Consider the following 26942-nt stretch of genomic DNA (forward strand, 5'->3'; position numbering starts at 1 on the left):
ACTTGAAGTGGCAGAGTCAAACCAAAACAGATTTTTACTACCACAGTGGTTTGCTGACAGAGGAGAAGTATGCTGCTTGGAAAAACAACATATCAAAAGTAAGACGAAGACAACACCCAAAAGTCTATACAGTACAGTCTTGGCTTGAATATAAACGAGTTGATTCAGCAAAGACTAATTTTGTTGCATGTGGAGTCTATATTTAAGTCAACGAGATGTTGCCAAGTACTTCACTGCTTTACTGACCAGCACAGGGTGATAAAGACAGGAGGCTTAGACTAAAGAAATAAGAAATAAAGCAGAGAGTATATATTTGTGTAAGGAGAGTACTGACAGCAGCATTACAAACTAAAACTGCTCAAGATGACAGAAAAAAAAAACAGGTAGGACTTTTGTCTTATCATGGGCTGGAAAGAAAAAGGGAACATTTTAATGACCATGTCATTAAGCAACCTAAACCCTAAACTTCTTTGGATGAAATTAAACACAAATCACTAGAAACATTACATTCTTACTTTACAGCAAGCCGATTCTGCTCAGCAGTGAGTTCCTCAGCTTGTCGCCCTATTCCTAGAGAGAAACAAAAGCCACATTAGATCTTTCCAAAAGCCAGACAGTGAAAGCTATCCCTAAAGCCTTATATTTGTATCCCACAGATAACTTTCTTTAGCCATAAACTTTAAGATTTTGTCACAGCAGTTGTAATACAGCTCAATTCCTAACTTTCAGATCAAGTATACTCATGTTCTACTCCACCTCTTCACTCAGTTCCTTACCTCTTTCCCCGTTTTGCACCCGTGCTGCTCTTTCAGAGAAAGCAGCCATAGTATTTCCCACACATAATGCAACTCTCAGTGCCATTAGCTGGCATCAACCAGCCTCTACTAACAGTCCTGGCCTGGAAAAACCTCTGCTGCCAGAAGGCAGTGGCTCATTTAAGCACAAGGCTCCCACTGGCTTCCTGGTGAGAAATGGAGCATTTCACAGCAGGAGGAGTGGACAATGGAAGAGAAACGGACTCTTTAGTGAGCAGGAGCTCCTCTGGTGTGAACGAGCAGCCAGGCTGCCAGCTGCTGGAGCAAGCCTAAACACACATATCAGTAACAATCTGGAATTGTCCAGACTGGAAGGGCGACCTCCTGTTGAGTCCACAAGACCTTTGGGGCCAGAGCACAGACTCGCTGCCCAGGAAAACTACAGAAAGGTCTTTTATAATGGCCTTCATCATACTTTTCACAGCTCATAGCAAATATCTCAAAACCTTCACTCTGAAGCTGAAGTTGCACATACTGTGAGGAACCCCGCTGGCTTCAGCAGAACAACTCACCAGGGTATGAGTCACAGCACTGGAAGCTGAGCATGCACATACACGGCTTCACAAGATCGGGGGCTTGGCATCAATTAACACAACTGTTCTAAACGTTGTGGCCATAATTACCAATACACACAAATACAAGACCCATTTCCTAAAAAGACTGCGGATAAACTGCTCATTTCCATTCTCTCTCCATTCTTTCAGTTTGCAAATACTGGGAGGGTCTGAGTTCCAGGGAAACAATTAAGCACTTAATTACTGAAGGGGCTGCCTATTTTGTTTGTCTGTTTCCATTTATGGACAGCTGCGTTCCATTTTTACAAATAGATATTTGTCACTGATGTTTGAACCACAAGCTGCCTCAACTGCGCTATGTATGGAGGTCCACAATGTAATGAGCCTCTTCCACCGTCATTAATCTGGAGGATTTCTGGTTTTCTTAAAAGGCTCCTGTATCTGCTGTTATCTTTTCATTCTGTTCATTTACCTGAAATATTTCAGGTGTGCATCTAGGTGCATCTCCTAAATTTTACATCATAGCAACTCTATAGCACAGCTTATAATGCAATGGGTCTCAGACCATCAGAAATTCACATCACAATGATGATGATTGACGTTTCTAGCCTTACAGCTGTACTAGACACAGACATTTTACTGGGAAATAATAGTGCTCTTTGTCACAGCGCAGCACAAGACTGAAGACAATGTTATTTTGCTTGCAACTGTGATTCTCCCTGCACTGGGAGAAAAGCTGTTGAATTCCATCTCATAACCCATGGAGTACATTAACACTGTATATATCAATGATAGCATATTTTTGCTGCATTAATGTTATTGACTGAACCTACGTATCAAACACAGCTCTTGATTTTTGAGAATCAGGAACACCTTCAGAGAGCTTAATGGAGGTGCACAGTAGCATCTAAATAGCACATACCAATACTAGCTAAAATCCAAATAAGACCCCCCCAGGGAGCACCTAAGGGGGAAACCGGTTGTCTTTGTTACTGCAAAGACAGTTCAATCCTAGAGAAGCGATCAAAACCTGAAGTTTCTAATTTTCAACCGCAAAAACATTTTTCTTCTTTATTTGGAGCAGCTCGCTGAACTATTTCATCCACTCTGTAACTCAACCACAGAATGCACTGGAATAAAAAGACTGTCTTCAAAACATGGGAAGAAATTGCTTTTCTTACCATCGTGTAACTGGCATGCAAGTGTTGTGATCTTCTGTGTAATTATCATCAGAGGACTATAACAAAGAAAAACAATAGTCACATGCCTTGTAATACGGATTATTCCCAACTTTCTTACTGAATAACTTTATCCCTTTAAAAGGCATAACTGTACTTGCAACAAGTGGAAAACATCCAATTAAAACTGAAGGAGGCACTCAGGCATAAGACAATTGCCTGGGTTCAAAACAACCTCACAGTAGCTTGCACTGGAATTCTTAATTGCTAAATGTGCACAAAGGCTTATTTTATTTCTCCCCATCCCGCAGCAGTGCAAACTGTAATTCAGGAGGAATTGCACCACTAGGAAATACCAGCTTCTGCAATCAACTAGCTTGCTTTTCAAGCGAAGACCAAATTTAAGCCCCATATGACACAACACTAGAATACAGCAATACTGCTGTAACATAATTCTATCTCTTCTTACTGTCTTCTTCCTATTGTCTGTCTCCTCAGTGTCCTAAAAAGTTGTCGAGCTTATTTCCCCTCATAAATAGTCCTATCAATTAATTAGGACTGCGTGCAAATAACAGAATAGCTGTCAGCACAGCAGTTTCCCCACTCTCTCCTTGGACAAGCAACTTGTGGATAGCCTGTCCAAGATGTACCACCCAACTGGGAATGTCTGGGCATGTGTGGTCTGGTGCCTCCCAAAAACATGAGCTAGTTGTAGCTGAGCCGCGCTTTCAGGCTACAACCACCCAGCAGTTTTGGTGTCAACCAGACAAGCAGTGTAGGAATAGCCACTACGTTCAATAGGACCGTGTATACTTCCTATATGCAGTCTTATAGAGCTTCTTAGCGTTGTGGGAAATGTGAGCTGCTGCAGGGGAAAAAAAAAAAAAAATATGGAGAAAAAAAAGAGCAAAACTCAGCTTGGTGCATCAGTAGCTGGTCCCCATGAGGGTAAAGGATGCAGCCAGGAGTATTCAAAAGAATAAGAAGAAAGACGAGTGGAAAACATTGGGGACAGCTAACTAGTCCCTCATAGGCAGAGGTTCCAAGGCTAATTGTGAATCACATACAGCTTCTGAGGGCTGTGGAGCCCTAAACACAAAACCCGATCTGGAAGGACACTGCCTTTGAGACGTTCACAACCACGGGCATCAGGAGGTTGTAATGGGTGACAAGGATACGTCATTATTTAGAAGCGTTAATTGTGATATGTAAAACCAGTTCCACAGAAGAGATTTGTCTGTGCTGAGGATTAATGCAATGGATTGTGATAAATTTTCAACAGAAACCATACAGAGGTTTCTTCTTGAACACAAATGACATCTTCAACATGGAAATTAAACCCCAAGTTTGTGTACATGATGTTTACAGAGTTTGACCATTATATGGAACTTTTTAAAGAGAAAGAGACATAGATGATTACTCCAAATATTATGGCTATCCAGTTCAAATATTGTAGTAGAGTGAAAATTACCATCAATGATAAATCTATCTAAAAAAAACAAATTTTCATGTTCTGCAGAGATTTTTGAGATTCCGTATCATCCTTGACTAGATCAATCTACTGGTTACAAACAAATGTAAACTCAGTGTCTAAGATAAACAGTTTGCAAACCAATTATCCCACTATGATAAACCAAACTGATTATCAAGGTAATTCATATGCTAAGCATGGCAAACGCAATAATATTGGAAAAAAGACATTGTTTCTTCATAAGTGGGTTTGGTTTTGTTTTGGTTTTTTTTAGTACTAATTATGGCTGACCTTTTTCAGGAGTCCACATGTAATTTGCATTTCCTACCCAAAACCAGAGAACATGCAGTATCAGCCAATTTCTCAATCAGAAACTATTTTTATCACTTCAGAAGTCCCTACTTGAAATGTCAGTTAAAAAAGTTTGCTCATAAAACCCAAAACATCCTTAAATATACACAGATCTGGAATACAACTCTAACACAAGGGTTTATACACCAGCTGTCTTTGGGTTATCTAGACTGCTATGGCAGCTAAGGAATGGAAGAATATAGCAATGACTTTCACCTAAGCAACTCCAATATTATGAAAAAGTCATTCTAATTTTTATTCCAACTCATCTTTCAAGAAAAAATATTTATAAGCTGTTTTCACCATTATCTTCAACATCCTATTTCTCAAAGTAGATTTTCCCATTCAGACAAAATTTAGCTTTCCTTTCAAAGATAAATAAATCCAGATTCTTTAAGCATATGAAAAAGCAGATTTTTTTTTAATCCTTAAGAGAGAGAGAGGCTGTCAGCGATGCAGCAGTTCTACTGCAGTAAACACAGATTTTTATTTCATCAGTGCCTGACCTATTAGCTTTGTGGGTCAACACTAACACTTGCTCCAAATTGGTTAAATTTGTTGCGTATGTTTCTTACAGTAAGCACTTTATGCCAATATTGAAGTGGGTAACATTCAACCTCAGGCTTGGAGCCAAAACTGTATGCCTTTAAGTGCCTAAATTTAGACACTTGTCTTAGAAAAATTGGGCCCCCCACTGTAAGCCAGAGAACCAAAATGCAAACAATCTTGATATGCTGATTAACTGAGGGGAGCAAAGCGCAGCCTGCACTAAAGTCACACAACGTATAAACAGAGAAGAGAGAGGTTCTCTTCGTCTATATTAGGAATTCATCGCCTAATTGACAGCACATTGAAACCTAGCAGAACAAGTCAGCCTTTCCTGCACTTTAATCAGAGAAGACAAAGTCTGCCTGCCTCAAGTCCCCACTCCAGAGGAGGCATGCAAGCACAAAAGTGGTGCTGCTGCCACTGTGGGTGAGAGGGAGATCCACAAAGAACATCTGAGATACCTTCAGCTCTCTCTCCTGCCATCACTGTATTATACATCTGTGTATCTTTTCTATAATCCAATCGGGAAGGTGGAAACCAGCTGTACAGTGGCAATAGGATGACACCCTCTAAATCTTCATTTAAAGGTATCAGGTACCTTTAAATGCTTCACACAAAGGGTAAGCAAGGTTTCAAGTAAACAGGGAGCATCTTCCTTCTCCCTCACCCATATACCATTCCCCCACTGACTTGATTCCAATGGGGAACCAAGCCTTCACTGCAGGTAAGGTCAGAGCACAACAAAACAATGGCAGTACTGGAACTCGCCCCTCTTCTGGCACTCCTTTGAGTTGTGGATGCCCCCCTTCTGCACACTTACACCCATCCCACTTCTCCCTGGGGATTCACCAATCTATCCTCATCTCACACATGCACAGAGCAAGTCTAGGACTGTTTATTTTTCCAGAAGGAAGTGCACAGCAATGCATGAGAATGCAAGTCTTGAAGCAGTATTAAAAATTAGATAAGAAAAATACATTTAGTATAGGGTGGAATTAGTACCATCATTTCCTAAATAGACATGTGGGGTTTGATTTAAAACTTGGCCATAGCATTGAATTATCATTTTTATTCAGCCTTTTAAGCAAGCTCTAATTTTAAAAAGCAATAAAATGTTGCATAAGTCAATAGATAAAATATTGCATTATATCACATATAGTCACCTGTTTCCTACATGATAATATTTTAAACCTTAGACTCTACTGGAAAAAGACTGCAGTGTTGCAAACAAGAAGAGGAGCTCACATACCTATAAAACTTCCAACCACCTTGAAAAATTGTCCCAGGGAATCAGTATGAAATAGTAAACTTCAACAAATAATAATAAAGTAGTAAACCAACCAACCAACCAAAACTGTCTTTACCTTATGTTAAATACTAAAAAATAACCTTAAAAAGGAAGACAAAATTCTAACAGTTTACAGAGAGCACTCCACAGTGGGTTTTACCCCCCCAATTAAACCTTCCAACTGAAAACATACCAGCTAATGTAATTTTTAAACATGGCTTCCCTCAATGTAATAAATGCACCCAGAAGCACAGACCAGTGGAAACAAAGGGTCAGCATCAGTTGTGGACTGTTGTGGGGACCCTCCCCATATCACAGGCTGGCTTCTACACTGAGCAAGCTTCAATGCTTATGAGAGAAAAGACGTTTACCAAGCAGTCTGCCTGACCTTAGGTAATCCCGTTGAGGAGTCTGGCACATGCTTGCTAGAAATAGTTTCCACTGACCTGATTTCACTAAGAGAGGAGGTGGAGTCAAAAGGCTCATTGCAGACAGGACTCTAAACCAGCAAACATGTATTTCACTTTTATCTCTTTAGCCCTGAAGCCACAATGAGATGTTCACACAGTCACACTCTGCTACAACACAAACTGTGCTGCCGGAGGGATAGCCAAGCCAGAGATGCCACAACAGCTTTACCAGCAGTGGGCTCTTACTTCTGCTTTCGAAAGCAAAATGAAGAAGTGCTGAAGGAAAAATACTTTACTAAACACACTCATGCGTCCAGAGCAACTTACAGTTTGGTTCATGTGGGTTTTTTGGTGAAAGCTCGCATAGAAGCATTTTACTTGAAAGAGCATTTACTTCTGGGGAAGCGTCCTGGAATACACTAGCTGTGCAGAGCTCTCTAGTAGTGACTGCCTGCTTGAATTTTGGCTAATTCCCACATTGCAGCTCTTGCAGGGCTTCTGTGTAATCACTGGTAAGTGATAAATCATAGAATCATAGAATGGTTTGGGTTGGAAAGCACTTTAAGATCATCTAGTTCCAGCCCCACTGCCATGGGCAGGGACACCTCTCACTAAACCATGCTCTCAGTGCAGTTTCAAGTGGACAAATGCCCAGAGGAGCAACCAAGCAGTGAGCAGGCATGGAAAACAGATTGACACCCCCCACCCCCCCCCTTATTCGCCCTGTACCTGTGCTGCTGTACTCCCCCTAGGGACTTGCTGCGACCAGAGTTACTGAGAGCTGTCAAATATGCCCTGCAACAACACACTGCACTTCACACATTTAAAAGACAAAATAAAAAGAACAAACTAAAATCGCAGGACCAGTCGGTATTTCTGCACTGTGTTCTGACATGGTAACAGAAAATATCTGTGTTTGTTTCCTTCTGCAAATGTATTTCCTTCATAGAAAACAGGCTGTTGTATTTTTGTTTCTTTCTTTTGTGGCTGATACTAAGCCACTGAGAGGGAAAAAAAAACCAGCAAGAAAGCACTAACCACCCAACAAAAATTCACTGCCTGAAGTGATGTTTGTTGGTGAAGTATCTGCTTACAAGACTTTTTGAGAGGGCTTTTTCAATGACTATCCCTTTCTAAGCAGTTTGCTGAGAATGCTGCTGCTGTTCTGTATTTGGGATATAGCGAGCACAAAGAGATGTCCACTCCTTCTGGAAAGTGATGTCCACCAAATTGTTCACGTAAGAGCAAGAGTTGACATCTGCAGGGAAGTCTCCCTGATGGTTCTCTCTAAGACCAACAGAATATTGAAAGCAATGCCAGTGTGTGGCGATTTTCACAAACTGATATTTTCTGTAAGGAATGGCAAGAAACTCGCATATGCACAATCATTCCCTCATGGTCACCAGATGAGCTGCAGTATTAGGAAATTTTGCTTAGACACTGGAAGAATTCAAAGAGGAAACAAAAAAAAATTCATGGTCTTAATCAAGCAAAGGATTAAAGCAGATACAACTTCCACATGGATGAGGAGCTCCTCTGAATTCTGTCCAGATGATCACATGCATATTCTATTTGTTCATGTAGCTTGCTAGATTGAAACCATGTTTACTACTAGTTTCCAAAAATCCCAATCAAGATCCCTTGATTTATTTTAAACTAATTTACCTCTAAAGCCATAATATTACTGTACTCAGTCTGAGCCTGTGATACAAAGAAAAATCCCACCAAACTGTGTGCTAGTATTATCATTTTTATAAAGTTGTATAGAAACCAGGCAACTTACCAGCATAATCCTCTTAGCATAAAGAAGAAGAAATAAGAGAGAGAAAGAGAGAGAGTTAGGATTTAGTTTTCCTAGGTACAACGTATAAATGCCACAGCAAACCAAGCAAAATAAATTATGCATGTTTCAAAGATTGATTTGAATTAAAGGAGAAGCACAGCATTCAGTTATTCTACAATTAGTGTTCAAAAATTAAGTTTTCTTTAAGAAAGTAGTCAAGAGAAAATTGCTACACTATGTCACTGAAACAAAAATTTGGTAAAATAGAATCATAGAACAGTTAGGGTTGGAAAGGACCTTAAGATCATCTCGTTCCAACCCCCCTGCCATGGGCAAGGACACCTCACACTAAACCATGTCACCCAAGGTTCTGCCCAACCTGGCCTTGAACACTGTCAGGGATGGAGCATTCAGAACTTCCCTGGGCAACCCATTCCAGTGCCTCACCACCCTTACAGGAAAGAATTTCTTCCTTATATCCAATCTAAACTTCCCCTGTTTATGTTTTAACCCATTACCCCTTGTCCCTAATGAAGAGTCCCTCCCCAGCATCCCTATAGGCCCCCTTCAGATACTGGAAGGCTGCTATGAGGTCTCCACGCAGCCTTCTCTTCTCCAGGCGGAACAGCCCCAACTTTCTCAGCCTGTCTTCATATGGGAGGTGCTCCAGTCCCCTGATCATTCTCTTGGCCGTCCTCTGGATTTGTTCCAACATATACAATTTTTAAAAACTAATTGAAATTCAGGTGTAGCAAACTGGAACTGGTTTCCATTGAAACCTGGCACATAGTTAAAAAAATAAAAGAATGGAGTTTTCATGAAAGTACTACCAGATACATGAAAACCTCTTAAATCAAAAAATTGCTGCAAGCAGCTCGAGTACAGTTTTGACTGTGGGAATCAGTGACCAGGCCTACCCTTTGTGTGGGCTGCAAGAATTAACGAGTCATTAGAAGTGAACAAGTTTCCTTCTTAACTTTGAAGTGATGAGTCACAGTTTGATACTCCATTTTCCAGTTTACTTAAAACATGACTCAAAAGTTACACTGTTCTACCAAACTTTACCTGCATTTTACAAGCTGTGTTCCCAAAATGGGGGACTCCAAACAAACAGCACAACCAGCTGTTACTAAAGAACCTCCCCTTCCACCCCCACCCCCCCCCCAGTAATCCATCTGCAAGCACACATCAAAAGGATTATACATGCAAGCTGTTAAGTGCACAAAGCAGGTCAAGAGAACAAACGAGGTATGACAGCTTTCAGCACCAACACCGTGAAACACTCCTTTAGCATCTAGCTCATCACTTTTGGGAACTGACATTGCAAAGCTGATAGCACTAGAACTGGTCACATGCCTATTTGATGTGGATTAAAACTTCCCCCCTTGCAATTAGGTATCGGACTTACAGGATACTGAGGACTCAAACACAAGTCAGTAGGTAAGAGGCCCTTTGTTCCCTTTTAAAGATTCCCTTAAATAGAGTGCTTTGCCCTCTCAAAGTATGTCCCCAGCTACTTCACCCAAAAGGGTGTGAGGCTGTATGGAAATAGGCATTGCTCCATGGATCCTGTCTCAGTTTCTTCTGAAGTCCTAAGGGAGAGCTTGAAAGCCATCCTTTCAGCCAGGAGTCTGTTTGAATGCTCCCCTATTACCACATGCAACAGATGTGGAACCATAAAACATGGGAGAATGAGCAAGAAGGGGTTAAGTTGTTGCTCATACATGGTAAAACTGTGGTCAGGGAGTATATTTTGTTTGTCTGGGTCATCACATCTGTTTAGGTATGTGCATAAAGTTTCAGTGAGCACATAAAATTTACAGCTCAAGAAAACCAGTTGTAAGACAGATTTATGAGATTGACCTTTGTTTCAGCACTTTGGATTGCAAGTTTTTACTGATACCACTGCAGTATTTTTATTTTGTCTTAGTTTTCAAAATACACCATGAATATGTAGCCCATATCCATACTACATTTTCCAGTTGTTTACTACTTGGCAGCTTTATATTTGACTGAAGTTTAGGAATTGGTTTATATCTTGAAGCATCAGGACAAAATCAAATAACAGAGTAAGTTCAGTACCCTTACTATCCTCAAGCTCATCACTAAAGAAGAGTAGCTCTATTTTCATCAAGAAAGCAGAAACTGCTATAAACAGGCACCATTCCCGTTCTTCCACCCCCAGTCTCAGCTGGATCTTTATTAAATGTTTTCAGCAGCAGGCAATTAATACATCTCACAGTGCATTTCTGAACACACTGCTCAGAAAAGCATGCTTTCTTGCATTTCTCTGTCTCATACACACACACAGCTACAGCATTCCAATCTCATTTGTAGGCTTCTTGGTATGTCATGCTCTTTCAGGACATGCCTTTGTACAGTAAAAGAACTGCAGAAAAATATAGAACTAAATTTCTCTAAATGCACGAGTTACCATTTCTGCCCCCTCCTCTAATTAAAAAAACAAAACCAAAACCCAAATTAAACCTCAAAAGTTTTAGAGAAACTTTGCCCCTACTCCCTGAAATGCAATTAAAACCTTAAATCCACCACCCACACAGACAGCGAAAACCTTTGGTTTCCTTCTCTATGCCTATAAGAAGACAGAGGCTTGGAAAAGGCATCAACCTACTTGTGCCAGCTTACAGAAGCTTTTCATAGTATGTTACTAATTACTCTGTATTCAGACATTCAATTAAACAAGTGGAATACAGATTAGCGCATTGTTTTCAAATCATGCAAGAGCATACTTTCCTCTTGTAAACAATGTACAGGGTTAGCTGTGTTTTTGCAAAGCATCCTCTACTGCTTCAGCTAAATCAGAGACCACACCATACATGAAGAACACTGTTCCACAGAAATGCATGCCATATAAAAAGCTGTACTATTCAAACATCAGCCACAATCCACCTCTGTGAGATAACCCGCAAACCCAGCACCAGCAGCGAAAGATGATTCTGTTTGTCTGTCTGCTTGGGTTACCCAGCCACCGAACCTCCCAGCTCCTCCGTTGCTCACCCCCTGCTCAAGTCTTGTCCTCCCACCCACTGGAGTGCCTGGGGTGGGAAACACCTTCCCAGTGGGGGCATCAAGATAAATCAGAACACAGCAAAGAATGACCCAGAGTGATGGCAGTGCCTAGGAAGGTGGAGGAGAGCAGCTCACCCCACCTCTCAGGGCAGACTATCAGGGACCAGAGAACCAGCTGTGCCGCTCATCTCCAGCAAGCCACTGTGCAGATTTATTCCACCTAGAGCAGTTTAGGAGAAGTCTAGCTAATCAAGGTCTACTTTCCTAACTAGAGAGTGCTTAGCATGAAAACAGCAGAAACAATGAATCAGTGCAAAAAATCACAGTGTTTATTCCTTCCTTCCTAAAAACAAATAAACGGAAAAACAATCCAAAAACCACAAAACCAAAACGCAACAACAAAAAAAACACCAAATAACCAACAAGAAAAAGCCTTTAAAAAAGCTTAATAGAAACTAAATTGCAGGCGCTCCACAGATAACATAAAAATTATTCTTGAAACACACTGAATTCAACTAATGCTAATTGACACAGGACCCAGCTCGCAGACTCACTCACCCGGAAAAATCTGTAGTGAGAATACCGTAATGAAATATGTATATTCGGCTTATGTGGCACAACGTGAGGTATCCCATAGCTACAACAAAGGAGTACCTAAAAACATAACATACAGAATACACAGTTACCAACACAAGTACCAACATGAGCTAGAATCACTCAAATAGATCTGGGGCTTGTTTAGAAGCAGAGTTTGACTTTTGCAAATTAGGTTTTTAAGAAGTCTGAAGCCATGTTACAAGGTCTGGCAGAAACTGTCAAAGAGGACTGATAGTTTTGTGTACCCAACTCAAACATTACAGAGGTGTTTCCTCACACTGGGGGTGGGAAATGGAAGAAATAAGAACACTTCGAGTCAGGCATTTAAATTTTAGAGTTCCAGCCTCACGTATTATTTTGAAATGTCTGACCCAAGTATTTGAAACCAGGCGCTACCATACACGTATCACTGAAGTTATCTCCTGCCTTTTTTGTCTGTAAATGTTCTTTATTCACAGGTACAACTCTTCCTCAGATGTACCAGAAACTAATATTTCAAGTTCAAGATATTTTCTCTTTCCCGATTTTGTATCAAGGCAAATAATGACACAGCCTAATCTTTTCAGCTCTGCATGCTGAAATATGCCATCTTCCAGAAGAATCGTAGAATCATTTAGGTTGGAAAGGACCATTAAGATCGTTGTGGCCAACTGAAGAAGCATTCCTTAAGTGGAGTGTGGCAAATTCACTCTGGTTTTTGAGATGATCCTAAAATTATGTCAGGCAGGACAGTAGCACCACTGTCTCTTATTTAAGAGTTGAATGGACTGAGAGCTGGAAGTGTTGCAGTATCTAGCGGGGGCAGATACAGCCATTCATACAGCTAACTTCTCCCTGTATTTAACCGAGCAAGAAAGAGGATAGTGGAAAGGTAAGAAGTGAATGGATACTTGGAAATAGACTGATACATGAAGCAAACTAGACAGTTCAATGGAGAGCTGGGACACCAGAACTGCGTCACATGGACAGGCATCAGATCCTCAGACAGCCCAGGACCTGAAGACAAGTGAAGAAAGGGTTTCCATTCCCCAGCTTAAACTGATGTGGATGTGAGCATTCAGCAGCAGTTACAGAAACAGCCACACAGCATAGAGACAGAAATCACCTGTAAAACACCCAAACCACAGTATTAACTGCATGCTGTTAGGGGGGCCAGTGCAAAAGTAAAGACATTGGATGAACTGCCAGCTCATCCTTCTAGCCTGCTATAAAGTAGCAGTTTTACAAATAGAAGTCTTTATTTGTGCAGATGAATGGGAAGCAAATGACTCCACCTGCACAATTTTAAAAATTCTCATGTGCTGAACTCTTAACAGAGAGTATGGTACCCACATGAGAAGGCTCAATGATGAGCAGAGTTCTTCCACATGGACTTCCTCTTAGTAAGTGAAAGAAGCAGGTATGACTAAGATGTAGTTTTTATTTCCATATGAAAGCACTTTTTGCCTTCGGGCCAGGAAGACAGTCATTTCATAAAGCACTTCAGGAGTCTTAAAGTGTCTTTCTTCCTCTCAGACTTTCGTATAGGGAAAAGAAAGATCCCATGGTGGTGAACTCCTCATGATGATGCTGTAAGGCTCTGCTTCAAAGCAATGACATTTCTGTACTTTCTACTTCTCAAACTCAAAGCCCAGTATCAAATGCAAGACTTAATTTCATAGATCACTAACTTAAGCTGCCACAGTGACCTTATTTGAACTACCTAACTCAAGAATAAGTGGAAAATACCTAAAGGCCAAACAGCAAGGGGAAAACACATTAAAAAGGATTATCAAAAGCAATCCTCAAGACACAAGACCAAGGAGAATATGACTTCATTATGTTTAAGAAACCAGAGGTTTGGGCATAAATTATTAAGCCTGCAAAAGCCAACTTTTGAGGCCAGCAGTTTCGTAGGGAGATGCAATATATCAATGCAAAAACCACAAATTGAAATTACAGCTGCTTCTGTAGCAGAATGAGCAAAGCTCCTGCAAGTAACTGGGAAATAAAGTCTCTAGACTTATAGCCACATTAGCTCACCTGTGGATGTTGGGAATACTTGCCATATTCATAATGCCATAGTTCATCATCACCAGGACAAAAAGATGAATGGAATACCTTGAAGACAACAAAGTGAGTATTTAGATAATTTCTACGTGACCTGGAAGGGCTGGCAGTTCAGAGTGAGGAAATATTTTTCCATGCAAATGACATAAATGGAATTTCATATCAGGGTATCAGTAAACATGGATTATCACAATGACATCTTTATAGCCTGGCTATCTATCAGAAGTTAATATTTATGCCAAGATGTATTGTCAGTATATTTCATTGAAAGAAAGACCAGCCTGACTCAAAGTGCATATTCAAACTTAATACATCTTTTCCAAAAGAGGCATCTTTGCAGCGGACTGGTGTGGCTTTAACTTCCAGAATAAACACCACAGATTAAACACTTCACTCAAATACTTCCACAGCTCATTTTACTTTGAGGGTTTGGGAATTGTTTAGAATAACACAGAAAGTGCCTTAAGACTAAAACGATGTAATCCAGAAAAGCCTACATGAAGTTTAAAAATACTTTTAACCCAAGCCTTCTCTACATGGTGACTAAATACTCACCACCCAAAGCAGAAGACAGCAAAGTATATCCCAAAGAGGGTGGCAAATGCATGGCGAACAGCAGAGCTGGCATGACTGGGACCCAAGTAAATACGAAACCAAAATGCAGCCAGAAGTGCAAAGAGTTGACAGGCTACAAAATTGATCTGTGAAAGACAAACAGACAAAAAATGGTTGTGATTCTTGCAGGATGAGGGGCAGGAGTTTCTCCATCCACAGAACAATAGAAAGTAGAGCCAGGAAAAGGAGGGCGAAAAGGGAGAGCAACAACTCTTGTTTCTTAGCATTCCGACTTGTGAGCCCAAGTGATAACTTTGCTAGGCCAACGACAAAAGGGATTAAACAAGCACATAGAAACCCAAAAACTCAGACAAGGGGGCAAGCAGGTTCCAGTTACCCAAGGTACGGGCAGGCTCCAGGCTGTTCTCACTCTCCCCAGGGCAGGGCTCTGCTCTGCTGCCAGCAGCACTGGCGTGCCAGCACAAGCCACGTTCAGGTGACATCAACCCCTCTCTGTCATGTTAGGAAGCAGAGGCCAGGAAGCAGACCAGGACTCTGAAGCGTTGTCCCAGTGCCCAGCCTTCTGCACAAACCCCAAAACAAGGGCAAAACCAACAATCCTGGTGTGATGCTGTTTCACAAACAATAACTGGAAAGCCTTCTTAGCAGAAATCCTCCACTCCACAGCATCCTCCAAGCTGGCCTTTCAACTTACCATTTTTTTGAGGTTCAAGAGTGCAAAGAAAACAACTTTTCTCTACTATCACACAGACAGCTAAGGAAAAATGCTTCTCAATCATTCTTTGGCTACTGTATGTCTCTATAGAGCACAGGAAAGCAGCCTGGCCCCATTATAAGGGGGTGCCAATTGCAATGGGAACACAAGACAGGTATATTCGGAGAGCAGGCAGTCCTTGACTAGAGGCTACTCTTATCAGACAAAAGGACAAGCCACAGCTTCAGTATCCGCAGAAGAAAACCAATACCAAACTGCCTTCTTGAAGTCACCTTCTCTCTGACAGCCTCAGCAAATATCTCACAAGTCAAAGGAACAACAGAGCTCAGGAGCTGTCTCTAACAGTGGAATATAGCATCAGGATACATCCCGAAGTCCAGCCTGGACCCCAGATAGTGGGAGTTAAATCTATTTATGTGGCTGCCATCTTTTTTTTTTTTTAAAAAAAAGAAAAGACTGCAACCAATAAATTAATTTTAAGGAAAAAACAAACAAGCAAACAAACCAAACCAAAAAACCACCCTTGAGGATTCCCCAACAGCAAGTCATCCTGGAATGAGCAAAACTAAATAGGTTGCAACATTTAAGCAATCACTTGGATTAGAGGATTATCCAAAGCTGTCAGCCCAGGACAACATGATATATCTCACTTGGAAATGCTCTGACATGTTGGCTGTCCAGAGGTGGTTGGATTTGGGCAGGCTTCTTGTCAAAAACGTTTACAATGTGTTTAACAAGATACTACAGCCCCAACTGCTTTCATTCTCATGGACTATATCCAGCACAGCACTGTACAAGCAAATGTTTTTATTGAAGGTTTGCTGGGTATGTTGCTGCAGTTCTTTTATTTCAGTGGTGCAGACAGCCATGCAACAGAATAATGCAGCGATTTAAATACTTGGATATGCTGAATTTTAGTTCTCCAGAGCAAAGACAATATCAATTTATTTCTTGGTCATGTAACTAACCAGCATTTATTATGGATGGTATCATAGAGCTAGACTTAAATGCAAGCAATTCTTATTTTCCATGCAAGATTTAAAAAGTAAGAGAACAAAATTATACTGGTCTCACAAAGCCCAAATGCTGCAATACAAACCCCAAACTCTCATCTGGTCTATTACCATACAGCTCCACTCAGAACACTAACTCCTCTCCCCCCTCCTTCCACAGCCATAGGTGCCACAGAAATGACTGAAGAGAGTACATGCCTTACAGGGCTGCTCTGATTACATCCTTTCTAAGCAAGCTGCTAACACTGATGGATGCCAGTTCACCAATGACAACTCAGTGAATCTTAATACCACTTTAGCCTAATGCATACTCTTACATCCAATGCAGCAGCTCAATTTTGTGCCATGCAGAGCTCCTTTGATTCACTATAAAGAAGGAAAGTGCAGAGACTCCAAGAAAATTGATCATATCAGAATACTAGTGTACATTTTTTGTAATGAATTAAGCTAGAAAGTTCCTTACAGAAGAATGATTGCAACACACCTTTAGAAGTTACAGATATGATTCAAAACCCCCGTTTTCTTCAGGATCCATAAATGACAGAGGCAGTGTCAGAGGTACCAACACAAACCAGGATTCCTCAGTGTCATATGAGCATTACGTGACTTATCACAATAACATCGAGAAAGCTGCACCCAATGCATTGCTTGGGCGATAGACTTTCAGATACAAAAAAAAATGCAGTCTGAAATGCAGAAAGATAAGACTTTTGCTCACTGGCTGAGAACATTCATGCCTTTGCCCTTCCTTCTGAACCGCAGCCACCTTAACTCTTCGGCAGCTTGCCAGGTTCCTCTCCTCCATGACCTTGTTCTCCTGACAGGCAGCACTGCTGCACTGAGGTTTTCAGGTTCAGGGTTTTTTTGTGTATATCTACATATACACATTACAAACAACATAATCAGTTTCAAAGATTCATCAGCAGAAGGACTGGGAGAAAGATACCAATGAACAAGGAAACCAAGTAAATACAAAAGTTACTGATAAAACCTTCCTGTCATCCATGACATATTTGGTACCTGTTGGACAAGAACATTGGGAAATAGTGTTGGAGAATACTTCTTTTACCTGTCCACCTATAAACCTGCGCTTAGAATCTGAATGCACCAAGATGACCTCTGCTTTCCGTGAGGGTCAGTATGAAGAGCAAACTTATCTGAGCAGAGCTCACTGCAAGGTCTAGCATGCAGTTTGCTACAAGATTGACTTTTAGAGGTGTTGAGTAATTGGAGAATACTTCTTCAGATCACAGAATTACAAAATCATTGGGGTTGGAAGGGACCTCTGGAGATCATCCATTCCAATCCCCTTGTCCAAGGCAGTACTACCTAAAGCAGGTTACACAGGAAAGTGTGCAGGCAGGTTTTGAACATCTCCAGAGAGGGAGACTCCACAACCTGTCTGAGCAGCCCATTCTAGAGCTCTGCCACTCTCAATGTAAAGTTGTTCTTTTGCATGTTGAGGTGAAACTTCTCGCGTCTTAGTTTATGGCCATTGTTCCTTATCCTGTTGCTGGGCACCACTGAAAGGAGTCTGGCACCAACCTCCTGGCACCCATCTTTGAGATATTTATATGCATTAATAAAGTCTTCTCTCAGTCTTCTGTTCTCTAGACTTAAACAGCCCAGCAATCTCTCCTCATAAGAAAGATGTTCCAGGACCCCTGATCATCTTTATGGCCCTTCACTGGATCCTTTCCAGTAGCTCCTTGTCTTTCTTGTACTGATAAGTCCAGAACGGGACACAATACTCCAGATGTGGCCTCACTAGGGTCGAGTAGAGGGGGAGGATCATTCCCTCTGAGTTTACCCGAGCCAAGCTGAAATCTTGGATAAAAAGGCCAAATCTTTTTTTAACTATAACCCATCACAAAGAGGGGGGGGGGAAAGTTGGTTGCTTCTTGGGTATGAGGAATATAGCACAAATGTCCGGTAGAACTGGGGTGCTCCTTTCCATATGCTAGGAAAAATTCAGTCTGCCTGGCAGGCTGAACTCCGTATTTAAAACTGAACACCAGCTCTGGTAGCAGGCCAATCAAGGGATGTGGTAGCTTTTTGTATGACTACTGCCTTTTATTTAATTAGTTACATGTAACTTTTTAAACACACCCAGCATTCACATATGTACAAAGACTGCCAGTTCATCTGATAGTGATTTTACTGCATTCCATTTACCATGGAATTAATTTTATTTAACATGCATTAATTTTATGCTCTACTCCAAGTATTTAAGGTACATAAGTAAATAGATCCCAGGGATTTCAAGTAATGTTGTACCGCATAACAAGTGAAGTAAGTCACACTTTTCTCCCCCTTTCCCTTCCCAAAGAGAAAAGGCTTCATATTATTCCTTTTTGGTTATTTCCACTGTTGCTAAAAAGATTTTGTAAACAGTAAATTGTGGGCTTCTGAACATTGATAGATTGTGTCCACAGAAAAACAACATGGAAATAGAAAAGAAATTATGAGAACTAACCCTTCTCCTTGCAACTCACCCTTATAAACTATTTAACTCCTGGTTTTAGCTAGGCATATTTATTCAGTGTTGCCATCAAATTTTTGTACATGTGGTTTCAACTTTACCAGCAGAAAAGAAACACTTTAGTTTTTTATCGTCATTTTCTTCTATGCTCTAGTAAGCAAGATGTAATAGAAGTAGGAATAGGAGCATATGATATGTTGCCAAAACAAGATACTATATTCCTTTCATTTTCCATGATTAAATATCGGAAAGCAGAAAGGCAGTCTCATCACAGTATCCTGGAACACCATCTGGAAGACTTGTATCTGAGTCACAGCCAGCTGAAGACAGCCTTGCAATGCAGGAACAAGATATCTGCACTTTTGGAGACAGGGAAAATTTGGAACAGCTCCAGCCAACTGGGTTGATCATTATTGTTGTCTGGTTAAGAAGTTCTTTAATAGCTAATAGTCTCGACTTTAAAAGACCAGATGGGTCCAGAACATGTAAAAACCAGGTACAAACAATGAGAAAAAAACCCAAAAATGTAGTTCGTCCCTTTATCTGTTCAAATTCTATAGCTGCAATCTCTCAAAGTGGCATTTAGACTGCAAATCTGAGTTTTATACAAAACTAGCAATCAGGTCAAACCAACCAAGCAAGCACCTATGATGTTGACACTAGAACAATCAAACACAACAGTTTCAAGATCCCCCTATGTTAAAATATCAATATCCCCCTTATGTTAAAATCAAAGCCCTCAAAGTACATAAAAGGTTAGTTCCATCTGTCTCAAGCCTTTGCATCTTCTCCATTTCTAATGGGGTGAAACCAACTTGGCAAATGTTGGACTGGTACTGTAGGAAGGGGAAACACTAACTCCTAGGGACCTGGAGCCACCTTTTCACTTATCTGCATCAACAGGCAGGGCATATTACATGGAGAAGTCATCTCTTCTACCTCCTAACCATTCTCAGAGGAAAACCATAAGACTTTCTACTCTATCTTTCATTAGGTCTCATGAACCATCTGCAGGTGGGCATTGTCAAAGGCAAAAGCCAGTTGACAAGTCACAGAAGTCCCAAATACCTAGCATTAAATACCTGTGTCTTGAAATCTCAGTATTTGGAGGACATGGAGCCATAGAACATTTCCAAAGGAGACTGGCAAATATGTTGTTTGGTACACCAAAAAGTGACTGAAAAAAAAACCATGAAACTCTTACAAGGAGAAACTGAAAAGTTATTTTCCCTGTTAAAAATTCTTGAGATGGGGAACAGAAAATACTATAGGAGGCAAAGCCTGGCTTTATACTTTTCCACCAAACCATCACAAATAGCCTTGGTCACTGCTTACCATAGCTCAGGGTAAGCTGCTAATCACCCACTTCAGGAAGCTTCAATTCCCCTGAGCCATGCATCCTCAAATATTCCTATTATAAAAAGTGGTAACAGACATTTGAAGGTAACTAGATCACTCTCTAGGAAGAAATAAGTAAGTTTAAGCACATTATTAAATAACAGACATATGTCTGTTATTTTAGTGCTTTTAACATTTTCCTTGTAGTTTAGTATCAGGAAGAAAATTCCTGCATTCTATCTTGACCACAAAAATACTTTGCTTTTCCTTTACTAGTTTATTCCTCCCTTACACTAGCAGAAAAACTGATCTCATTTTCCAAAAATCTAGGAGGATATAAAAATTGACCACACAGTTCTCTCCAAACTCCAAATGGCAATTAAGCCCATTACCCAAATGGGACAGCCCTCTGCAAGCAAAATTCCTGTTAATGCTATAATTCATTAACTATGAAAATCACTATAAGAAATCACACTGCTAACTTGCTATTTGTTGGATGACAAGGTGCTTATGTGTCCCCCACAGCACTCAAATTCTGGACACAAAAAAGGCATGCTGTACATTCACACATGTTCACAGAGGCACAAGTGTGTTACAGCACAGTCAGGATGCCAGAATATTCCCGGCCAGCATTCAGGTCCGTGCTCACTTCAGTGTGCAGCAGATGATGCAAACTGTCCTCACATTATAGGTATCACAGAAGATAACTACCAGGTCTTGTGCTTACCAGCTAAACAAGAGAATAAGGCATTAAATCTGCATTTCATCTGCTGAACAATATAAAGTGTATGAGTAGAGGCCTCCTGTGGTGACTGACTATAAAGATGGAGTTGTATCCCATGGTTAAGATAACTGTATTTGCTGCTATATGCTAACAACCTACTGTGCATTAGTTTAGAGGCTGCTACAAGGTTTTTATCTGGTAAATTAGAAAGTCTCTTCTATTCACAAACTTACAATAGATCACCAAACAGCTGTTTTCAGTATTTGGAAAAGCATAAGTAACCATGTTAATAGAGACTACTGACAGCAACATCAATTTCTTCTCAAGTCAAACCACTGCCTGTGGAGTCCAGCAGCGCTTGGGTAGTATTTTGGGAAGGGGACGCCATAAAGCATTCCACTTCGCCAGATATCAGCCCCATCTTCCAGGATGATGTCTTTCTTCCAAAGAATAAAACAAGAAGTACGGAAGTGTGATAACTTGTTTTCTCTGTTTAAAAGACTATTTTGCACATACAACAAAAGACATTCAGCAAAAAACATGTTTAACTTCACTTTGCTGGAGAGATTTCTACTTCGATGTTGAAAAACAGACCTGCCCTTATGATAGCGTTTCATAACATCCAAATTGTGATATTTTAAATGGGTGTGTTAAGAATGAGAGGTGGAATATTCTTTAATCAGATCATCTCATAGATATCTGATACTTACCGAAATTTTTCAAAATATTTTGATCTTCCAGACTGTTTTTATGAACCATAAGGACAAACATTCTCTGCAGAGATCATTTAGCTCTATGCAGGGAGGGCACAAACACCCCAAAATAGTAAAATGCCATCACAGAAGCAGCATCAGATTTCCCACTGCTAGAATTTTGACTTAAGCTTCCATGAAGGAAAAGGATTCATGTAACATCATCTGCGCAGCTCCCCTTATTGTCCACAATAGCATTGCTCTGCATAGAACTCAGTGCGCCAAGAGCCAGCACAAACAGGCATTTGTGAAAAAATCAGAATTGACTACCACTTGCAAGATGTTGTATTTTCTGTCTAAAGCCAGGCACTGTGAATTGCAAACAGCATGGATCAGAGGAGACAAATTAATTTACACTGGGGAAATACTGATACAACCACTGAAAAGTCACATCTCTGATATTATACTGAAACAACTCATTTCTCTGACTTCGTGTCGGTAGGCATCCTGTAGAAGGCTCTGTGGGGGGGCAGAAGCAAAGGTTTGAAAATAGAATTTCTCTCAGGGGAGGGAACAGAGAGAGAGAGAATGTAATGCATGACTAATTAAAGATTATTGTTCCTCTTGAAAAGCAGCAGTAAATTCTCATAGCCCTGGCTTTTCTGTTTCTATCACATATGGAATATGGAGTTGTTAAAGCAGAATATTGCTTTAATTGACAGTATTTTGGCCTGTTGCGCTGTTTTCCTGGGTAAATTCTGCTGCTTTCCTACTTATGGGTCAAATATCCTTCCATGATTTAGACTATAAACTTGAAACAGATGTTCTTTCTGGATTACCTCTATGAAGCCACTAGCACAATAATCACTACCAGGACATACAAACACAGCTATAGAACAGATTAAACCCTGAGTCATCAGAAATTTTAAAGGAAAAACATTTAAATCAAAAGTGAGCTTGAGAAGTCAAATCTACATCATAATGCTGTCACACCCCTGTACATTTACCTTTGATGACTGATACATTTAACGTGTGGACATGATCCAAAGACAGCTTTAGCTTGCTGTCAGCAGCTCATACACTGAACTGTAATGATCCTATATGTTGGACAGAACTCTAAGTAGTGATCATTTATGCACAGCGGTTCTGCCACTACTCAGTAATTACTGCTCTCTCAGTGAGTAATACCAAAATAGAGCATGATGAAATTTTGTGGTACCCAAGATATCCAGCAACAATTCCCATTCGTACCTGTGATAGCCAGCACCAATTCCTACTTGTAATAGAAGCATCGATACAATTAAACCAGCTGGAGCCCTTTTTTAAACCAGAATGCCTTTAGATTGTTAGGAGAGCTGCCTCATTTCTTCAGACTACTCAGCAGTGAGGTAGAACACTAATTACAGTACCTTTAACTCCAAAAGAGTTCTTTTAAGAGAATAGTTTGACATACCTCTGTGCAAAGATAGTATCACATGGTATAATATTGCAGACATGTCTAAAAGCAGAACTACAGCCAGCAGGTCAGAGCATGAAGGATATTTGAATGAGAAAAGGAAAAAGAGGAGGTAAATGTCGTTATCTAAAAGGGAATTCTGACAGGAGCAAAAAGCCCAAATAAACAAAAAACCCACCACCAAAAGCAAAAACACCAAGCCAAGACTACCAGCCTTGATTTTCCAAAAGCTTTCACAGGAAGTAGGAAGTCACTGAGATCTTGAAATTCTCCTAGGAAATATGTGCTGCCTACCCTTCTTTCTTATGCATAGATTCATACTGATGCAGCAGGAACAGCCTGATCTTATCCCATTACTCTATCACTCAAGCTCTTCTCACAGGGTCCATTTGGAAGACCTGCTTTAAGCATATGCAAAGTTAGGAGAAAGATGCTGAAGTGAAAATGAACAAGAAAACAACAACTCCAGGGAGTAAAATACAGCAAAGCAGAGACCTGAGTGTTTGCAAAGCCTCCTCTGAAAGTCCCTAGAGCTCTAGGAACCTCCTGTGGTGGGAACATCACAGCACTGCTTCCACCCTTTCTCTGCCACCTGTAGGGCTCTGGCAGCTGAATGAGCTTGGACCCTTAGTTTTCATGATCATTAGTTAAATACATCAGTTACCCATCTTTTTTCTCAGAAATGAAATCTTGAATAATAGATACTGTTGCCAACTGGTCTTTTCAGGCCTGATGATTACCCCCAAACCACAAACAATTATTTTCACACAACCTCTCAGGAGCCTTGCCTAGCCCCTGGTCTACATCACCATCACCCTCATCCACCACAGACAGGGGTTTCTTTTCCTGCAACAAAGAAAGAAACAGGACTGACACAGGTATCAGAAGACATGATTCAGCTCAACTTCATCAGCCTCAAGCTCTAACAGCTCCGATTTTAGTCCAGTTTCTTTCTTTCTAGTCTTAGGCACATAAGTAGCAGTGCTAAGAGTAGCATCAACACAGATCTACTTTTTTCCCCCTGATTTAAAGGTTTAGTTTTGTAAAACTTAAAATACAGCACAGCAAGTCAAACACCTTTTCACGTTGTCTATGTAACCAACAGAACTATATAGCTGACTTATTCAAAATGCAAGGAAGGAAGATAATACAGACATATATGTGTATACCCAGTTACCCTACTAGCACGTATTTTAGGGGCTTCAATGTAAATTATTTTCTCCAAATACCAATAGGAGTTGCATGAATGTAGGGATGGCAGGATCTCTATAGCAATGTTTCTAAAGTCCCAGTTCATAAATACGCTGAAATTTCAGGCCTTGCACCTGCACATATTCACCAATTTAAGAATAAAACAGGAGACTTAAAGTGCAATCCTTCACTAGAATGGGAACTGGCACTCTAAAATAACTTGCCCCATTATTGCTGTTGCAATGTCTGTGCAATTCTATTTTCAGTTCCTTTTCTATAGAAAAATATGTCAGTGGTCTTTAAAAATAGACACCAATACAAACAGAGCAGTTTTGTTCATGTTATCCCAATCATATCCCAGTAAGTGCACACAACAGAAAGAAACAAACATTAGTGAGGCAAAAAAGTACCAACTTTACAAGAAATTCTAAACCAAAAGGAAGTTGGACTTCTTTTTACCCGCTGTAGACATTGTCAGCACTGTGTTAAATTTAGGCACATTATCTTTGGAATTAAGAGGCTTGATCAAAGACTGGACCTTTCAGACATAGCAATGGTATTATATAAAAATTTAATAGGACCTTACACATCGAAAATCTGGAACATCCTGTACTTAAACACTCAATCATGCTCATACCAACTTTAAAAAAAGGCACGGTAAAACTTAGCATATTAGGACATACTTTAAAAATTTATGCAAGGACTTCGATAGAGGAAGGGGTAGAATTTATCTGTTCTAACACTGATGTCGATACCTGAGCTAGTCCACCTAAATTTCTTTTCTTTTCAGTGGGGAAAGAAGGCAATTCTAGGTTGCAATTCACCTAATCCGAAAACACGAGTCTAAAACAGGTACTTCTACTATAAAAGTGATCTAGATGAGTAAGTTTAGATGTAGAAATATACAATGCAGACTTCCAAAGGCAAACGGTAGCCATATTACATACATTAACTTTACAGAAGCAAAAAGAAATATCTGGACTGCAAAATGGGACTTCCATTTGTAAGAAATCGAGTTTTCAAAACTGACCCACTGTCCCTGGTGCTTTATTTTTTGGTTTGCCACTTAATGACACCATAAAATGGTAGGGTATTCCAGAACCTGGTACTCCGCAGTAAACGAAGCCTACTTCAAGTGCCTGAAAAAGAGCTGGGGAAAAGGGGGGAAGGAGGGGAGGAGTGCCAATCAGAAGGCACTACTCAGAAAAAAAATAATTGCTTTAAGATATATCTACTGCCAGACAGGCATGGAAGAGTTTGAGAGTAACAATGCTCCTACATGATGTGTGAAGTCAAATGCACCCAGTTTCCTGCTTCTGTAAGCAGGTGCTGCAAACCTCAGTTCTTCCTGTCCTATACTTTGTCTAAGCAGTTTTGTATCTCTGAAACACCCAGCAACAGCACTTGAAGGAAGGAGGGAGAACCTTTGTGAACAACAAAGAAAATGCTTCCAGTTGAGCTTAAAAACATCACTCCAGAGTACATCAAAACGGAGAGGTGAAGAGCTGTGTTTTTCTGCCCATGCTCCAACCTCTCAAAATAAGGGGCACAGATCTCAGGGTGCTACCATGCCCTTTGCAACACTGCAGAGCCACATAATTTGGTAAAAGAGGTACGGAAAATATTCCCCGCTGCCTTTCAACATGGAACTCCCTTGCAGATAGAAAAGAATATGCAAAGATTTTGGGAAGCCATCGTTAAGGGACAGGGAAAATCTGCAGTAATCTGCTCAGGCTTTTTTAGTTTGTAGAGATAATAACAGTCAACTCAACATGTGCAGATGCCCAATTAGGAGTTTTTTCACAAGAGAAAAAAAAGCAGCAAGCCACAAGGGGCGGGAATATGCACAGAATCACCTATTCTTAGTAGTAAACTTTAGTCAGAGCCATTTATTTGGCTGGGAAAATCAGTTCATATTTTGGCAATCATCTTTGCAAACATAACAGTCAGTAACTCACTTTCTTTGTTTCCATAAGCAATGAAAACCTCATATTCTGCAGTCGCTTGCAGAGTCCCCCATTTACATCATGGCCTTCAATTCTGCTGGCAAGCAGATTTTCTAGATAGCTGTTTTCTTTATATCTTAGCTTATTTGCAAAGAGCTGTGTGTGGGTTGTTTTGGGGTTTTTGTTTGTTTATTTTCGACTCAAGCACAATTATCTTTTTTATTCCTTTGCTGTAACAGTGACTGTGTAGAATTAGCAACCCTCCATAACTGCCAATTTCACATACTCACTTTCTCAATCATGAGATTTCAGAGTCATAAAATACTGCTTTTGCCTATTTTTCTACAGTTTAAAAGTAAAATGATTGCTCTTTGCTGTTCAATAGAAGATGGGTTTATCCAGCCCTCATTCATGTGGGCTGCAGACTTATTTTTAATCCCTTCAGAACTGTGGCAGGAAGAGAAGCCACCAATAAAACATGTACAGTGACAATATCCTGTTATGGCTAGTTTTTCCTTCCTTATTTCTACTCAGAATCTGCAGCACGCTCAGTTCATGCTCATTTATTTTGGATCTTGAACCATACAAGAAGGCAAGAACATAATCCCAGCTGTTCAGTTATGCCTGTGTTATAAGCATCTTACATCTACAGCAAATATCTCTGGAAGCTGAACTTTGGAGCATGTCTAATTTTAGGCATTCAACTTCAGACGCTCTTGAAAACAACTTGGAGATGACAAACACTTGGGAGTCGGCGCAAGTCAAACATCACT

At 40.4% G+C, this 26942-nt stretch overlaps 1 protein-coding gene across 5 annotated transcripts in view; it reads right to left on the minus strand.

Moving 5' to 3' along the window:
- Positions 1-26942, minus strand: part of MBOAT1 (membrane bound O-acyltransferase domain containing 1) — a 53656-nt gene that overhangs the window by 15066 nt on the left and 11648 nt on the right. For 3 of the 5 annotated variants that reach the window (XM_061449572.1, XM_061449574.1, XM_061449576.1), the window contains exons 2-6: positions 14592-14737; positions 14010-14087; positions 11949-12044; positions 2512-2567; positions 516-570 (exon numbers count right to left, since the gene is read on the minus strand). In XM_061449572.1, the coding sequence (XP_061305556.1) occupies positions 516-570; positions 2512-2567; positions 11949-12044; positions 14010-14087; positions 14592-14737 (431 nt within the window). The remainder of the gene's footprint in view (positions 1-515; positions 571-2511; positions 2568-11948; positions 12045-14009; positions 14088-14591; positions 14738-26942) is intronic. The other 2 variants (XM_061449575.1, XM_061449573.1) reach the window with 2 other exon arrangements.

This window comes from Pezoporus flaviventris, unplaced genomic scaffold (genome assembly GCF_033815535.1).
Source record: "Pezoporus flaviventris isolate CSIRO_AGI_PZ_B2104156 unplaced genomic scaffold, CSIRO_AGI_Pfla_v1 ptg000007l, whole genome shotgun sequence".
Classification (NCBI taxonomy): Eukaryota; Metazoa; Chordata; class Aves; order Psittaciformes; family Psittacidae; genus Pezoporus; species Pezoporus flaviventris.